This window comes from Scyliorhinus canicula, chromosome 11, assembly GCF_902713615.1.
Source record: "Scyliorhinus canicula chromosome 11, sScyCan1.1, whole genome shotgun sequence".
NCBI classification, from domain to species: domain Eukaryota; kingdom Metazoa; phylum Chordata; class Chondrichthyes; order Carcharhiniformes; family Scyliorhinidae; genus Scyliorhinus; species Scyliorhinus canicula.
The window spans coordinates 17,633,022-17,650,842 of record NC_052156.1 but is presented as its reverse complement, the minus strand read 5'-3'; the positions used below and the strand labels follow the sequence as shown (position 1 = coordinate 17,650,842).

General features: G+C 42.8%; 1 protein-coding gene across 2 annotated transcripts in view; it reads right to left on the bottom strand.

Moving 5' to 3' along the window:
* spdl1 (spindle apparatus coiled-coil protein 1) overlaps positions 1-17,821 on the bottom strand; it is a 50,850-nt gene that overhangs the window by 10,941 nt on the left and 22,088 nt on the right. For both annotated transcript variants that reach the window (XM_038812351.1, XM_038812352.1), the window contains exons 4-11: positions 16,853-17,047; positions 11,981-12,130; positions 10,429-10,527; positions 9,898-10,008; positions 6,906-7,046; positions 6,300-6,403; positions 4,063-4,250; positions 535-901 (exon numbers count right to left, since the gene is read on the bottom strand). In XM_038812351.1, coding sequence (XP_038668279.1) covers positions 535-901; positions 4,063-4,250; positions 6,300-6,403; positions 6,906-7,046; positions 9,898-10,008; positions 10,429-10,527; positions 11,981-12,130; positions 16,853-17,047 — 1,355 coding nt within the window. The remainder of the gene's footprint in view (positions 1-534; positions 902-4,062; positions 4,251-6,299; positions 6,404-6,905; positions 7,047-9,897; positions 10,009-10,428; positions 10,528-11,980; positions 12,131-16,852; positions 17,048-17,821) is intronic.

The window sequence follows — 17,821 nt, the reverse complement described above, 5'->3', positions numbered from 1 at the left end:
CATGAATTTAAACAAAGTTAGGTAAATTAATTAGGCATAAGTTTGGAATTTATGTATGACACTGGTTTTAGTCCAATTCTTTACACATTTATAGCATTTCAAGCAATTTCAAAAAGAATACAAAAAAAAGCTGAGCACATACAGAAGGAAATGGAATGGAAAATAAAATTAGTTTGCATTTGCAGCAATTTTCAAAAAGTTATAGCCAACAAAATAAATGCATGTTCTGGACCACAGTTCATGCTAGCCACAGTTTGCTTTCCAAAACTGATGATACTGCAGGTTTGCAGCTAGGCAAGATAGGAGCTTACGAGTTTACGAGAACACCACACTACCTAGGTCGGTCTCTTCATTAGAAAAACTCTAATCTTATTATGCAATTTTGAGAGTCCAAGCTTTGGTAACGCAGGGAAAACGGTGAAAATAAAACCAAAGAAACCAAGAACAAAGCAGAGAGCATAGTTCATGCTGTAAATAAGGAGTGCAATAGGCCAGTGAAGAATGCTGGGCAAAAGCTGAAAACGAGGCACTGACCTTGGGGAGGGCGATGGCCTAGAGATTTCATTGTTGCTCCGTTCAGATAACACTTGCACATCACTCGCTTCTTGCAAAATCCGCACTCTTTTCCCTTCTTTAGAAGGTGGCTGTTTAGATGCAGGTTCCAGTTCTGTAATTTGTTTGTCAATGGCAGAGGCTGGCACTCCTTGAATAACTGGTTCAGAGCTTGGAGCCAACATCTCATTATGCAGTACCTCAGTCTGTCCACTTCTGGTGTCAGCTGCTGTATTAGCTGAGAGAGTAGCTTCAACAACAGGAATCTTGCTGGATGTCAGTTGAGCTTCTTCGAATACTTCAAACGGAATTTTCTCTTTCTTGTGGTTCTGTGGCCGATCCTTAACTTCTGGAATTTAAAATTTGCAAGCCACAATTTTAAAGTTGAACACAGACATTTTTACATCCATGTAATAGCCTTATAGTAATTACTGCACTGCCCCAGGCAGCTTGGGTGAAGGCAAATAGTCAGTTAACAGCTTCACATTTTCAACATCCAGGAAAAAAAAGTTATATATTGTTTTAAAAAGAGATCTTAAATGGAGCTAGTTATCTTAATTACTGGTCTTATTAATTACAATCATAGAATCACAAGACCATCACACCTATGCTGATTTTTCAAAAAGAGCATATTGAATTAAAAAATAAATTTAGAGTACCCAATTATTTTTTCCAATTAAAGGGCAATTTAGCATAGCCAATCTACATACCTGCACATCTTTGGGTTGTGCGGGTAAACCCACGGGGCAACCGGGGCCAGGATCGAACCCGGATCCTCGGTGCCATGAGGCAGTAGTGCTGACCACTGCGCCACCGTGCTGCCCAAGAGCATACTGAATGTACAATAGTTGAACCTCCACATAGAAATTAACATGTTATGTAAATTGAGAAAGGAAATCACAAGGTCAGTGAGCCCTCTTACCAGTCTGGCACTATACTGACCATGGGGGTATGACAGTCATGAAAGGTCTACACTCCTACCCCATTCCCCAAACTGTATATATGTATGTCAAAATCTCACTTGTTTGTATGTGGTAGCACTAAAAAGCTGACAAAGAAGTTGTATCATCGGTCAATTTAAGCAAATAATTCCATTCCAGAATGAACCGAGGCAATGCTGGGAACTAGGAAAGTTTAAATGTATAATTTTCCTTTAATTTTTACATTTAAATGAAATATGCACAATTTTTACAAAGAAAGGTAATGAGTTAGTAAAGATTACTCACCGTGTACTACATTATCACACAGGATCAACGAGCCACTCAACCCTTCCAGCCTATTCCACCCTTCAATTAGAAGATGTTTGATCTGTACCTCAAACCATTCTTTCCTGCTTCACTCCATATTGGAAATGTCATTCAAACATACAAATTAGGAGCAGGCCACTCAGCCCCTCCAGCCTGCTGCTCCTCCATTCATTAGAACCGATAGTGCAGGAGGCCATTCGGCCCACTGAGTCTGCATCGACCCTCTGAAAGAGCACCCTACCGTTGGACACTAAGAGGCAATTTCGCATGGTCAATCCACCTGACCTGCACATCTTTAGACTGTGGGAAGAGCACCCAGAGAAAACCCATGCAGATCCGAAGAGAAATCCACATGGACATTCACCCAAGGCTGGAATTGAACCCAGGTCTCTGGTGCTGAGAGGCACCAGTGCTAACCACTGTGCCACCGTGCTGCCCAATAAGGTCATGGCTGATCGGTTCCAACTTCAACCCTACATTCCTGCCTACCCCCGACAAGCTTTCAACCCCTTCGTTCATCAAGAATCTATCTGGCTTAACCTTAAAAATTTTCAAAGTCGGTTTCAACTGCCTTTGGAGGAAGCGAGTTCCAGAGACTCAACCCTCAAAACTCTCTCCTTATTTCAGTCTGAAATGAGTGACCCCTTATTTTTAAAAACAGATTCGCTGACCAGAGGAAACATTCTCTCCATATCTAGCCTGTCAATGCCCCTCAGGGCCTTTGCTAAGTTGTGGTACGTACAGCCAAGTAGCATCATGGAAGGCATCACACAGGATTTTGGACTAAATATAGAGTATGTGCAGCTGAGTGAAACATTAAGAGATACCAAACATTGAAAAAAAAAGGTCATGTAATAAGCTGCGGTACTGCTCTCAACTAGCAAAAACCCATCAGTCTGCAGTATTGAAAATTTCAGGTGACTTTGCTCCCCAAGATAAACGTGAATACACACCACTAATTACAATGTGTTTTTCTGGCAGAAATTAAACTTTTTGCACTTACGTTATAATTTCAAGTCAGATTCTAGTGCGCTTAATAAATTGTGGATGCAAAAACCGGACTCAGCATCCAGTTATTAATGTGTACAGAACTGAATGATATCTTCCATGGAAAGCACGTAGTGAGATAGAAAGTACAAACATGACTCAACTGCGAAGACAATGAATGGCTCCAAGAGAAAATGACTCATTTACTTATAAATGTTGCAAACCTCTTACTGGTGACAAAAGCTGAATAAATCTTTAATTTGCATTCAAGGTTGGGCGGCATGGTGGCGCAGTGGTTAGCACTGCAGCCTACAGCACCCACCAAGGACCCAGGTTCGATCCCAGCCCTGGGTCACTATTGAGTTTGTGCATTCTCCCAGTGTCTGCGTGGGTTTTACACCCACAACCCAAAGATGTGCAGGTTAGGTGGATTGGCCACGCTAAATTGCACCTTAATTGGGAAAAAAATAATTGGGTACTAAATTTAAAAAATAAAAATTTGCATTCAAGGTTTACAGCTCCAATTTAAGTTATAAACTAGGATTATTTGTCACCTTAACATCTGTGAGGATGGTGTGTATTCAGTGTTAGATTAAGCAAAGTAAATCCATGATTGAATGGCGGAACAGACTTGATGGGCTGAATGGGCTAATTCTGCTCCTATATCCTGTGGCCTAACTCTTCTCTATTGTGCAATAAAAAAGTTTTCACGTTATCTGCAGAACGCAATACAATTCTAAACACGGCAAAGATGCTACCACTTCCAAACTTTCAGAAGTTGGCATCAAACCAGTTCAGATGATCTAAAGTCAAATATTCACAGTCTAATTGTCAGTCTTAAGTAATTAAAAAAGCTACACACAGGGCAGCAGGGTGGCACAGTGATTAGCATTGCTGCCTACGGCGCCGAGGAACCGGGTTCGAATCCCGGCCCTGGGTCACTGTCAGTGTGGAGTTTGCATATTCTCCCCATGTTTGCGTGGGTTTCACCCCCACAACCCAAAAAGATGTGCAGGATAGGTGGATTGGCCATGCTAAATTGCCCCTTAATTGGAAAAATTGGGCACTCTTATGTTTAAAAAAAAGCTACACAGTATTCCACAGGCATCAACCTGCCATCAGTTGTAAAATTTATGACAAATTGGCTGTACCCTTACTGGCAAGTTTCAGGCAAAAAGCTCCGCAATGCAACCCAACAGAAATACCAGTAATTGAAATAAAGAAATGCTGCTGGGTTTTCAAAACTTTAGATTAATTCATAAATTGGCACAGATACCTTCAGGTTCATATTTAAGCCTCAATTCATCCAGTTTGATTCGAAGTTTCATGTTTTCACTCTGATATTGTTTTAGCTGTCTTTCATTGGCATAAAATTTACGTTCGACTTCTAAGACACGTTGACTCTCTGCAAGAGCCTTCATGCGTTGCAAAGACAGCTCATCATTCACGGTCTTATTTTCTTTCCTAGTTTAAAAGAGAGTTTCATTATAATCACATGTTACCAATTATATGTCTATTAAAAAATATTGCATTAATTTAGTTCTGAGAATATGTTACCGCATTTATTCCTCCAAAGACTTTTAAAGTTATTTTTACTCCTAACATGCCAATTCCTGTCAATATTCAAATTGATTCAAGTTTAATAGCTCAATATTTACATCAGATACATCAGGCAATATAGCAGAGGGAAAGGAAGAGATAAGGAAGTTACAATGGGAAATAGGTAGAAACACACAGGTATAGCCTACACATATTTAAATAGCACATCCAGCCATACAAGAATTATTTTCAATTATCTGCAGTAGGTGGCCTTCTTTTGAACACAAGTAAACATTTAAATGAAAATAAGTACAATGCTATTCAATTGTCAGGCTAAATAGATTTTAAAAAACCAAAGTAATCAATCTACCATTAATCTTCATTTGTTCAACTTGCATCTACAAACAAGGAACTTTAAAAATTCATTCATATGACGTAGGCATCGCTGGCTAGGCCAGTATTTATTGTCCATCCTGAATTGCCCTCGAGGATGTGGTGATGAGCTGCCTTCTAGAACTGCTGCAGTCCATGTGGCATAGATAAACCCAGTGTTGTTGGGGGTTCCAGAACTTTAACCCAGTGATATATTTCCAAGTCAAGATCCTGAGTGACATGGAAGGGAACCTCCAGGTGGTGTTCCCATGTGTCTGCTGCTCGTCCTTCTAAATAGTAGCAGTTGTGAGTTTGGAAGGTGCTGCCGAAGGAAAAGTTCCTGCAGTGCATCTTGTAGATGGTACACACAGCTGTCACTGATCATCAGAAAAGCTGCATAAATCTTTAACTTGCATTCAAGGTTGGGCGGCACAGTGGCGCAGTGGTTAGCATTACAGCCTATGGCACCGAGGACCCGGGTGAGGCCTCGTGAATGTTTGGAGGGAGTGAATGTTTGTTGATGGGGGGGTCAAGCTTGTTGACTGTTGCTGGAGCTGCACTCCATCCATGCAAGTGGAGAGTATTCCATCACACGCCTAATTTGTGCATTGTATATACGGGACAGGCTTTAGGAAGTCAGGTGGCGAGTTATTCGCCACAGGATTCCTAGCCTCTTGACCTGCTCTTGCAGCCACAGTATTTGTGTGGCTAGTCAAGTTCAGCTTCTGGTCACTCGTAACCCCCAGGATGTTCATCATAGAGGAATCTGTGATGGTTAGATTCACTCTTGCTGGAAATGGTTATTGCATGGCACTTGTGTGGTGTGAATGTTACTTGCCACTTGTCAGCCCAAGCCTGGATATTGTCCAGGTCTTGCTGTATTTGGACATATTCTTCAGTATCTGAGGAGTTACAAATGGTTATGAATATTGTGCATTCATCAACAAACATCCCACTTCTGACTTTCCCACTTCTGAAGGTTATGGATGAAGCAGTTGAAGATTACTGGGCCTAGGACACTAGCCTAAGGAACTCTTGCAGTGATATCATGGAACGGAGATGATTGAACTCCAAATACCACAACTATCTTCCCTTGTGCTAGGTACAACTCCCAACCAGTGGAGAATCCCCCCCCCCCCCACTATTGAGGCATACAAATGAATAATGACCACTTGAGTGAACCACCAGCAGGCCTACGATATATATAATGTCGATATATGTACGGAATATGTGACGACAAAGGAGAGCAAAGAAACCTCCCAAAACAAAATCTGATTTGAACACAGAGCACATCTCGCCAAAATGCCCCTCAGGGAAAGGCAACAAAATGCACATAACTTCCCTGCAGGTTGTGCCAGAGATCATTTATACATTTACTAAGTAACCATGATTGAGTAGAATGATTGGTTCTTGACTACCAACACAACAGAGCAATCTATGTTCCACAAGCATCTATATACAGCAAAACCTTTTACTTTATGCCAGCAGAACCATCAATAAACTCACAACCTCAAACTCAAAGCTAGTACCCAATGAAATTAGTTTCCATTATCATAGTTACTAAACGTGCAAGCATTGTTCACAATACAATCCAACACGTACTTGGCATTGTCTATTTGCAGCTTAAGCAATTCGACGTAGTATTGTCCGTCACCGTAATCTGAAACATCAACTCCATTATGATAATCCCCAGCATCATAATTCATCTTAAAAAAAAAGAAAAAAAATGCAGGGAATGAGTACATCCAGATAAAATTAGGTAGGGAGAGAGCACTGGATTATTACTATCTTACAACGAGGTTCTGCAATATGTACCTAGAAATCTGAACTAAGCCACCAAGGCCAACAAGTCAAAATTATATCAAGCTACTTGGGCAAAACTTAGGGAAAATATTTTTAAAAGTGTTCATTTTGCCTGCTGGAGAAAACAAGAAAAATTATCTGCTCCCATAATTATTTTTAAAAATATTTAAAAAACAAACAGGATTTAAAAATAAACTTTCAATACAATTAAATTATCTTCTAATACCACTTACTAAAGTTTGATGGTGAATCAGTTTTGACATTTCACCTCGTTATCCGAGTGATACCTTCTATATCCATTTGAAAACTCACAGATTATTGTTTTTAAACAGGGCAGCAGGAAATAGTGAATGACCAGGCCTAGATCCCAAATTGTCACATATAGCACAAAATAGTTTTATTTACCTCCATTTTCTCTAGGCGTCGCAGTTTTACAACCAGAGCTTGAATCTCATTGTTCTTTTGTGCAAGCATTGATTGCAAGCGCTCTAGTTGTCCAGGGTCCGACTGCAAGCCTTTTATTTGTAACATCGTGGCTATCTGGACCTAATTAAAAAATACAAAGCTATATAAGAGCCCTGCAAACATTAAGCCCATCAGGCATTACTGCAAATGTTTCTGCTGTCTTAAGACTCTTCACAAAAGCAAATCCAACAAAGCATAATCTGTTGGAGATGTTTGAAGCTTTAAAGTTAGTTGCCTTTCTATTTTCTATAAATACTGCTCCTGCAAGAGGCAAAAGCAGAGTTTAAAGCTAGCGTAATGCTTTGGAGCACATATAGACACATTCATGTTTTGGCCCATTTGCACATATCCTGGCATTCTAATCAAGGGCCAAATAGGAAGGGGATTGAAAGTAGAAACCAATTCATTATACTGCTCAGAGCATTTGAACAATTATTCACTCGGTAGACTTTCAAGTCATCACCATACATGTCAATCTACAAAACTCAAAATCAGTCTCAAAAAAAGCCTGACAACTTAAATACACATGAATGACGGCAGTGTTTTTTTATAGAAATTTAAAGTGCCCAATTCTTTTATTCCCCAACTAAGGGGCAATTTTATCATGGCCAATCCATCTACCCTGCACACCTTTGGGTTGTGGGGGATGAGACCCATGCAGACATGGGGAGAATGTACATAATTCCACACCGACAGTGACCCAGGACCAGGATTGAACCTGGGTCCTTGGCACAAGAGGCAGCAGTGCTAACCACTGCACCACCGTGTCATCCAGGAAAGGTGGCTGTTTAAAAGGAAAATAAATACATCAGCATTTTCTTTATTATACTGGATTTCATGATTTTTAATGTTTTGAAATCATATTCTGCAATTCAAATTGAACTATAATATTCCATAGATTGTATTCTCATGACAAACTAAAGCACACTGAGCACAGTTGCTAACTATCTGTTATTTTGAGCCACCAGCTAGTTTGCTGGCAATTACCAAATATCTTTGTTGGCTCGATGTGAGCTCCCGTTGTTTTCCCCACTTTAAACCAGATTCCGCCAATCCCATAAGGCAGGGGCAGTATTTGATCCGGATCATAGATTTACATCACACCTCAATGGAAAGCGAGAGGGGGAAGGTGGTGGGATCTCCAGAGAATGCATTGGCAAAAAAATCAGGGAAGCACCAAGTCCAGTAAAAGGAGACAACAGCAAGCACATCATGTCCAGGGACACAATTAACATGACAGGTACTGGGTCACACAATAATACTGAAGAAAGCTTGTTGAGACAAGCAAAGGCTTTCATTTATAGGTGCTTTTCACAACTAACAGACATTACCAAGCACTTTACAACCAATGAGGTATTCTTGAAGTAGAGTCAGTGTTTTAATGTAGGAATTGCAGCACCCAATTTGTGCTCAACCAACTTCCACAAATAGCAATGTGATAATGACCAGTAGTAATCTATTTGTGATGTTGATTGAGAATAAACATTGGCCAGGATACCATGGATAACTTCCCTGCTCTTCTTCAAAATATTTATTTTTATTAAGAAACGTATTCTGTAGACTAGAATCATAGAATTTACAGTGCAGGAGGCTATTTGGCCCATTGAGTATGCACCGGCCCTTTGAAAGAGTACCCTAAGCCCACACTCCCACGCTATCCCTGTAATCCAGTAAACCCACCCAACCCAAATATGATGAAACATATTTCATCATAACAAGGTTTAAAAAAAAATACAACAAATACCATTTCAAAATAATCCCACCCATAACTAATCCTCCCCCCCCCCCCCCCCTCCCCTCCCCCCAACCACTCCCTGCATAATGTTCTTCTCCACCTCAATCAGGTCACCATCAGAGAAAACATTAGTCTTCTCTGCTCCAGCAACAATAACCCTAGTCTATCCAACCTTTCTTCATGACTTCAATGTTCCATCCCAGGCACATCCCAGTGAAACACCTCTGCACCCACTTCATTGCAATCACATTGTTCCTATAATATGGCAACCAGAAATGCACACAGTACTCCAGCTGTGGCCTCAATGTTCTATACAACTCCAAAATGGCATCCTTGTTTTTGGCCACGCTTGATAAAGACAAGTGTACCATATGCGTTTTTCACCACCCTATTAACCTGCCCTTCTGCCTTTGGAGATCTATTTACAAACATGCCACGGTCTCTTTGTTCCTCAGGGCTTAACAGTGTGGTTCCATTCATTGAATATTTCCTGGTCAAATTGCTCCTTCCAAAGTGTAACACCTCACACTTTCCAGGATCAAATTCCATCTGCCATTTTCTGCCCATTTGACCACCCAGTCTATAACTCCTGTAACTCAAGACTCTCAGGCTAACTGTTAACCACTCGGTGAATGCAGTACTGGCATCAGCCACTACCTCCCAAATGGCATTGCCATTCATACGGCTACCAGCCAGTTGTGTCCTGGATCCCAGGTAAGGCCCTCTACTATCCAGCACGGTGCCCGAGTGGCATGTAATTTGACAGCCTCTCCCTAAAGGAGGTGACAGAGAAGCCCAAAATGTCTTAATTCTGTATTAGTATTGAGAAAATATTTTCTTAAATGCTGTTCTTCAACTGGCTGAGAACATAGAGCAATGAATGTACTATTTGGAAACATCCGACATCACAAAATTAATATTTGCTAATATGGGCCACAATGAATTGGATGAAAAACTGCATGAGATGTAGCACATCAACACTTCAGGAGGCTGATCTCTGAACTCCGCTGGCAATACGCAATATGAAATGAAAAAAATGAAAATCGCTTATTGTCACGAGTAGGCTTCAATGAAGTTACTGTGAAAAGCCCCTAGTCACCACATTCCGGCGCCTGTCCGGGGAGGCTGGTACGGGAATATACGTAAATATACAATTTAAGATACATTATACGTCAACTTATATCATGGAAACAGTACCTTCATTCGGTGTAGCTGTTGACGGGAGAATGCATGCTGTTTCTGCAACGACTGGTACTGGATTCTCAAACCAATAAGCTGTCGCTCCATCATTGCCCTACGATCTTCCACCTAAACAGAACACTCAACTGTAAATCTTTTCACAACATCCTGTCCTTCAGTTGTCTACACACTGCATAGTTCAGTCTATCCTCCAAATAATTTAACACCGTTCAAGTGGGTATAGCCCCATTTTTTCTTTTAACGTGCAACTCAATGAGCTTTCAAATCTAGTCTGAATGTTAAGTACAGTCACCAAATGGAACAGAACTGGCAAAAACCTGGAAGCTGGTGGCCGACCTCGCCTCCAGGCAAGGGAATGGTAGATGGAGAATGAACGCATGCATAAATTCACTCAAACAACACACAACTTTTACCTTATAGAGGAACATCAAATTTGTATCTGGGTCTACACCATTTGAGTCTTATGGGGAGGAAATTTGTTAAAAAGCCACTCACTACTGGTATCTGGAAAAATCTGAAATACATTACCTCAGAAAATAGAGAGTTCCCTTTACTGTTGGGATCACGAGCCTCTTGTAGTGCCTGATCCAACTGAATCTGGAGATCCTGGTTAGCCACTCGTGCTTTCTGGAGTTAAGCAGACAAGAAATTCACACCAGTTACAAAAATTCTGAATTTCCCAGAAACGAATCAATCTTTTCACATTGAATACTTCAGCTTATTACCAATTTGGCTACACTAATCAAGATTACCAAGAGAAAAGGCTCTGGGACATGGCCATGTTATAGTTCTTTCAAAGCCTGATGCAATAATCTTCAGATCCAATAATCGTAAAAAAAAAAAAGAGGGATTTTTAAAATTGTGAAATTAAACAAAAAGAATGTTAAATGCTTAGGATTATCGAGGTCATTATTGTTCTTGGTCATTCTACACAAAAGAAATTAAGAATAATTTCTTGCCCACTTGAGATTTACATAGGAGCAAATTGCTAAATAAAAATAAAAATCACTGTATCCTACAGAAAATAACCACAACGAGGGCAGCACGGTGGCGCAGTGGGTTAGCCCTGCAGCCTCATGGCGCCGAGGTCCCAGGTTCGATCCCGGCTCTGGGTCACTGTCTGTGTGGAGTTTGCACATTCTCCCAGTGTTTGCGTGGGTTTCGCCCCCACAACCCAAAGATGTGCAAGGTCGGTGGATTGGCCAGGCTAAAAATTGCCCCTGAATTGGAAAAAATTAATTGGGTACTCTAAATTTAAAAAGATGAGTAATTCAAAATAACTTATGGCTCTATGGTTTAAACATCCAAAACCACCTCCTACACAATATAAAGAAAATTAAAAGAGGTAAAGAAAGATGCCAAAGCATTTCAAGCTTAAAAATTTCTAATCCCCATGAAGAAATAGATTACTCAATTGGATTATTCAATAACATGATTGACTCTAAAGAAATAAAAACAAATTTGAATCCCTCGAGATCAAGGAAGGATGGTACGAGGCCCACATTGAAACTGACAAACCCTTGAACAGTCAGGATCATGTGATCCACAGACAGCTATCAAAGATCTGATTCCATCCCACATCCACCACATACCAGAGGTACTGTGAAGACAGACAGAATACAGAGGAAGCAGCTGTCATGGCAGATGTGCCAAATTATGGTGAGCAGCAATTCAATTCAGTCAGTATACAAGAAACAAAATTGGGATTATGCACCTGAGCATTCTTCAAGTTGAAAACTGGTTGAGATATTCCTTCATATTCTATACATCCAGTGAGCATCTCTTTTGTACTATATACGAAAATTATATAATCTAGTTTTTAAAATAATACAAAATAACTGGCTGAGTGGAGCTGTCCTGGACATACTCAGTGCATTCAACATGAACTTGAATCTGTGATGCTCTGAAACAGACCCAAGGTCAGACTGGTTAACATCTGAACAATTAGGCAGCAGCAATTTAGCTATATTACATAGTGCGTCAGAATTTGGATTACAGCCAGTTTGGATCCAGTCCGATCTCAATACGTTTCAGTCTGTAAGTAATGATCAGTTTTGGAAATACAAATAAATGTGGCCACCTCCAATGCATTGCAGTATGAAACAGTCTCTTTCTCCTGTTCCTCCTTCTCCTCTTGCAGTCGCTCAACCTGGCGCTGAAGATTATTATTAGCCAACTCCAACTGTTCCTGATGGTACATCATTTCATTAAGGTCTTCCTGCAGCTTGCCCTGAATGAGAGATAATGCACTTCAAAATCAGGGTTCTGCAACAAATGATGGTATTTGTCAGCAAGCTATAGCTAATAAGTATATTCCAGAACACCGTGTTGAATCAGTGTACCACAATGCAGGTTTGTACCATGAATGTTTTCAGCCATGCTACCGTTTGTGGATGTTAAGTACATATCATGGAATGGTTTGAGGGCTGCCAGTTGCACATTTAGAGGCTTGGGAGGTCAGCTGCTTATCCTCTCGATAAGCAATGACATGGATGCGAGAGAGAGTTCGGAAGGAGGAAGAATAGCTCAAATCTCATTCGTACTAATTTCATCTTGGTAATACCCAACCTGTTAATCCACAAAACTAATGTTCAATTGTGATCAAATTCAGACTCATGAAAAGGATCTGAAAAATATTCAGTTATAATGCTATAAACTTTTCTGATGGAAAGATAGCTTCAAAGCAAGATGGTTTCCTTTTACGGTAATGTTGATGGAACTTCAGCAATTATTTTAATTTTTCATTTACATTCAAAATATTTTAATGCTAAATAAATATCTCCTTTCAGTTGTCTTGTTGCCCATTTTCCTTTTTTAAAAAACAATGTTTCCAATTAAGGGACAATTTAGCGTGGCCAATCCACCTACCTGCGGATCTTTGGATTGTGGGGGTAGACCCACACAGACACGGGGAGAATGTGCAAATGCCACATGGACAGCGACCAGTGGCCGGGATCGAACCCGGCCCTTCACGCTGAGGAAGCCATGCTAGCCACTGCACCACCATGCCTCCCCTCTGTTGCCTATTTCCTATCTTCCTCCCAAGTTGTTGAATCCCTTCGAGACTATTTGTATCTGTGGTGGTAGGCCATTAGTGACTATTATTCCCAACGAAAGTCTGCCAGAGCACTGGCAAGCATCAGAGCCAGAGGCCTACACAGTTCCGGGCCTCAACTGGGCCAGGGGAGCGAGGTGGGGGACGACATTCAGAGTCTGCCGTGCCAACCGGGCAACCATGTAGTCCAGTGGACTTGGTTAAGGCATGGGATTAACATGTCGGCCTTTCACCCCTTGCAGACAATGGGGGCGGGGTTCTATGATCCTGAGGCTAAGTGTTAATGCCGTTGGAAACGCCATTGCGTTTCCCGACGGCGTCAATATGGCCTCAGGATCAGCAATTCTGGCCCCTACAGGGGGCCAGCATGGCACGGGAGCAACCCTTGTTGCTCCAGCGTCAACTGGGCACCGCAGGGTCCGCGCATGCGCAGTGACACCGGCACCAACACGCGCGTGAGCAGTGGCTCCCTTCTCCGCGCCAGCCCTGATGCAACATGGCGTACCTTCTCCACGCCAGCCCCGATGCAACATGGCGTAGGACTAAAGGGGCCATTGCGGAAGAAAAGAGGCCCCCAGCTCGAGAGGCCAGCCTAGGCTGCACTGTACAGGCTGGAGCTGATAGAGGAGGAAGCTGCAGCAACAGAGCCTGCCCCAGAGGAACAGCATGAAGGCCTCGGGTGCACTGCAGAGCCTGTCATTTAAGGACTTTCTAGACTGGGCATGCCAAAGACTCCAGCTGAGCAGAGAGACAGTGCGCCATATCTGACCGATGATGGCACACCTGGGATATGAGAGAGGACACACGCTCCTGGTGGCAGTCAAGGCGACAGTCGCCCTGAACCTTTACGCAATGGGGTTCTTCAAGGGCCCAGTGGGGATCTGTCCGGGATCTCTCAGACCCCGGTGCACCAGTATCGTCACAGATGCCTAGATGCCCAGGCGACTCAATACATCTGTTTCAATGTGGGCCAAGTCCACCAAGATGCCTGGGCAGCAGGCCTGGGCCCAAGGGGTGATTGATGGGGTGCATGTCCCCCTACAAGCACCTGTTGATATCCGACCAATCTACACAAACAGAATGGGATTCCACTCGACAACGTGCAGCTGATGGATAATGTGACCACCAGCTGCGCATCATTCACCGCTGTGCCCGATTCTCAGGCAGATTCCTGACATGTTCGAGACGCCGGCCCCCTCACCCGCAACCTCCTCCATGATACATAGCTGCCGCACTACGGGGGTGCAGGCACTAGGTTGGTAGTAACATTGGGTCTGGTCCATGGGATGGAAGATGACAACAAACCCACTCTGCAATGCGCTCTGCATCATATGCTACGTCTAACTCCCGACAACCATACACATGGGTGATCCCTGCATGCGAGCTTGCCATTCTATCACACGCTCTTGCCATTCTATCACACGCTCCCATCGAATCCCTGGGATGACAGTGATGGTAACAGTCCCTCACATCCATCTGATAGAGCCACGAGACAGGTTGTTCATGGTAACAGGTGTTTAATGTGAACAAATATTTACAGGTTTGTGTCCTAGCCCGTACAACTAAACTGTGCCCTGCACCCATGTCAATTTAACTGGCGTCTACCTTTCTGGCCTTACTGACCTAAAGCTACGTCTAGGTGGTACCCCAGACAGTACAGCAGGAGTGGAGGCAGCCTGCTGCGATTCCTGCCCTGCGACCTGGGTCCCTGCTGGCAGGTGTCTTCTGGGATGGACGGGCAGGATGGCTGGTACGAGTGCCGGCATGTGATGCAGGAGTGTTGTGCCAGAGGCAGTGTTGCCTACTCACCCTTGCCACCCTGAGGAGGTTGTGCATTTTTTCCGGCACTGCTGGCCGGTCCGGACTATGTTGCCCATGGCGCTGACTACCTCTGCCACCTGCACCAAGGCACAGTGAACAGAAGCAGCTGGTGGCCGCCTTCTCGAGCTGGGGTACAGGGTCATGCTCCTCTCCTCCACTGGACCAGGAGGGTCTCTAGCTCAGCATCCATGAATATTGTTGGCTCGGCTGGTGGGTGTATGGGGAGTGAAATGTGTATATACAGCTGCAGCTTGTCACTTCTCATTAGAATTGATTGTGTTCCATATGGCGCCAGTGCTAGTCCCTTAGCAGTAGCAGAATCGGTCCAAATGTGACAGCAGTTTTGCTGTCGTGGAACTCCATAAATTCTGCATCGGCAGCAACAAGGAGAATCCCGCCCAAAAATATTCCCACCAGGACTGAATAGCGTGTGATTTGCACTTCCGTTGGGAGTGCTATTTGGCAAGGTGACAGGACATGTAAATAGGCCAGCACTCTGCCGGCACGAATGGAGAGCAATTCCTGGCCTAGCGGGTGTTCTAACTGCTGAGGTCGGAATTAGCTCCAAGAGTTTGACAGCTGCAGCTGTTTTTAAGCGCTCCACTTTCTAGACAGTCACTGCAGCCACAAAGATGGCTCACTGAAGACCTGCACCCGAGTTCAGAAGTCTGAACTGGACCCACAGTTCCATGCTAGTGAGTAGAGGAGGGACACCTCTCTTCTCTAGGATGGGCCACAGACTCAAGCCCGCTCTCCTGAACAGCACCTGGGCAGTGGTTGCAAAGGCAGTCAGTGCTGTCAGCCTCACCAGCAGGAGGTATCTGCTGATTCTGAGAGATGGGGGTCACTGGTGAGGCCTCTGCCTAGAGAGGGGCAGTGACCCCAGGAAGGTTCCAAGGCCACGGTGCAGGTGTTCTTTGGTTAGGATGAGGTCTGCTAATCCCCTGCAATGGGGCAGCGCTTGTGAGGAGTGCCAACACCTGGTGGGCCCCTGATTGAGCTTGGCCACGTCCATCCCCTTGAAGATACTGCTGGGGTATAAGGGTTTCCAGAAGGGCAGCCTGCGTGGGCTCCCAGATGAGCAGAGGCTCTCTGAGCATTCACAAGACATAGTGCGCATTTAGCAGTGAGAGCAGCAAGGAGTCTGTAAGTAGGTTGCATAGAGGTGCGTTTAAAACACATTGCAGCAATGGCGATCCGAGTCAGGCCACCCTAATCCTGAGGGGTACACCAGAGTCCACGGACTTGGCACCAAGTTGTTCCCCACTCCTGCCCATCTGGCACGACAATTTGAGGCTTTTTCAAAGTTTAAGCCTCCCACTCCACATCCGCAGCCATGGTGTCCAGTTCCCGCTTGTAAATACTTGCACTAATTTACGCCTACGGGACTTCCATCTAAGAGTGGCAGAGCAAGAAGAGTCCAAGCCACAACTCATTAAAATCCATGCAAATGACAGTTTTACATGGATCCTCTGGTGTGGGGCACAAACTTCATATCACCGCCAGCGAGGGACTGGTTCTCACTTCCTGCGCCGTGAAGCGACAAATTCAGCCCCAGATTTATTTCTGCTTTTTTGATAACCAAGTAAAATTGCTAAAAACAAATACACAGTTTAAAGTTAACAGCTTCAGTAAATAGATCAGTTTATAAATGTGTAAAATTTACATTGTAATATTTTAAATCTTTAAAATTCAAATGCGATTTTTTTTTCCAGATTGCTCTAACCAAAAACAAGTGTTAAAACAGCCTAGAAAATGTTTTAATATTCAAAATATACAAGATAAAAGTATGCTTGTGAATAGAAAAAGTTGTTTTGCAACTTAGTCATTAAATGTTAGGTCATTTATGCACCAATAAGCACCAATAGATTGGACGCTATTTCTGTCAGTGTGCGCTGAATTATGGCAGGAACAAGAGATCATGGAGGATTCTCTGTGGAGTTTGTTGTATTTCCATGGTGAACGGTTGTAGGTAACCACCAGAGTTAGGAGAACTATTTTGCTTATTTGCATGTGATCCAGACCAGCAAAAATAAATGAAGCAGTTGTTGGAGTTTAAAAATCCCAATCCCATACCTTTGCAGTTTCAAGTTCCATGTTCTCCACTTGAAGGCTCATCACTTCAGATGACATGGTTTCCTGCGCACGCTCAGATAGATTCCTCAATTCTTCACTTTTAGCATTAAGTAATTCACTCTGGTGATCGAGTTTGTGTCTCAGCTGCTTCTCACAAAGCTGTGCTTCATCCAGCTCAGACTTCTGCTTTTCCAACTAGTAATAAAGATGTATATTCAAAGGCATCCTCTTGAAATTTAATTGTGATGTGTAAGTCAACTATTTAAATCACATTTTTGCCCTCATGCGCAGGAGAACCTGTGCAATTTCATACAAAAATAATCTACCCTTGTCTTTATTCTACCAATGAGAGAGAGAGAGAGAGAGAGAGAGAAAGAGAGAGAGAGAGAGAAAGAGAGAGAAGAGAGAGAAAGAGAGAGAAGAGAAAGAGAGAGAGAGAAGAGAAAGAGAGAGAGAAGAGAAAGAGAGAGAGAAGAGAAAGAGAGAGAGAAGAGAAAGAGAGAGAAGAGAAAGAGAGAGAAGAGAAAGAGAGAGAAGAGAAAGAGAGAGAAGAGAAAGAGAGAGAAGAGAAAGAGAGAGAAGAGAAGAGAGAGAAAGCAAAAGAGAAAAAGAGAAAGAAAGAAAAAGAGAAAAAGAGAAAGAAAGAAAAAGAGAAAAAGAGAAAGAAAGAGAAAAAAGAGAGAAAGAGAGAAAAAAGAGAGAAAAAAGAGAGAAAAAAGAGAGAGAAAAAAGAGAGAGAAAAAAGAGAGAGGAAAAAGAGAGAGGAAAAAAGAGAGAGAAAAAGAGAGAGAAAAAAGAGAGAGAAAAAAGAGAGAGAAAAAAGAGAGAGAAAAAAGAGAGAGAAAAAAGAGAGAGAAAAAAGAGAGAGAAAAAAGAGAGAGAAAAAAGAGAGAGAAAAAAGAGAGAGAAAAAAGAGAGAGAAAAAAGAGAGAGAGAAAAAAGAGAGAAGGCGAGAAGGAGAGAAAAAGA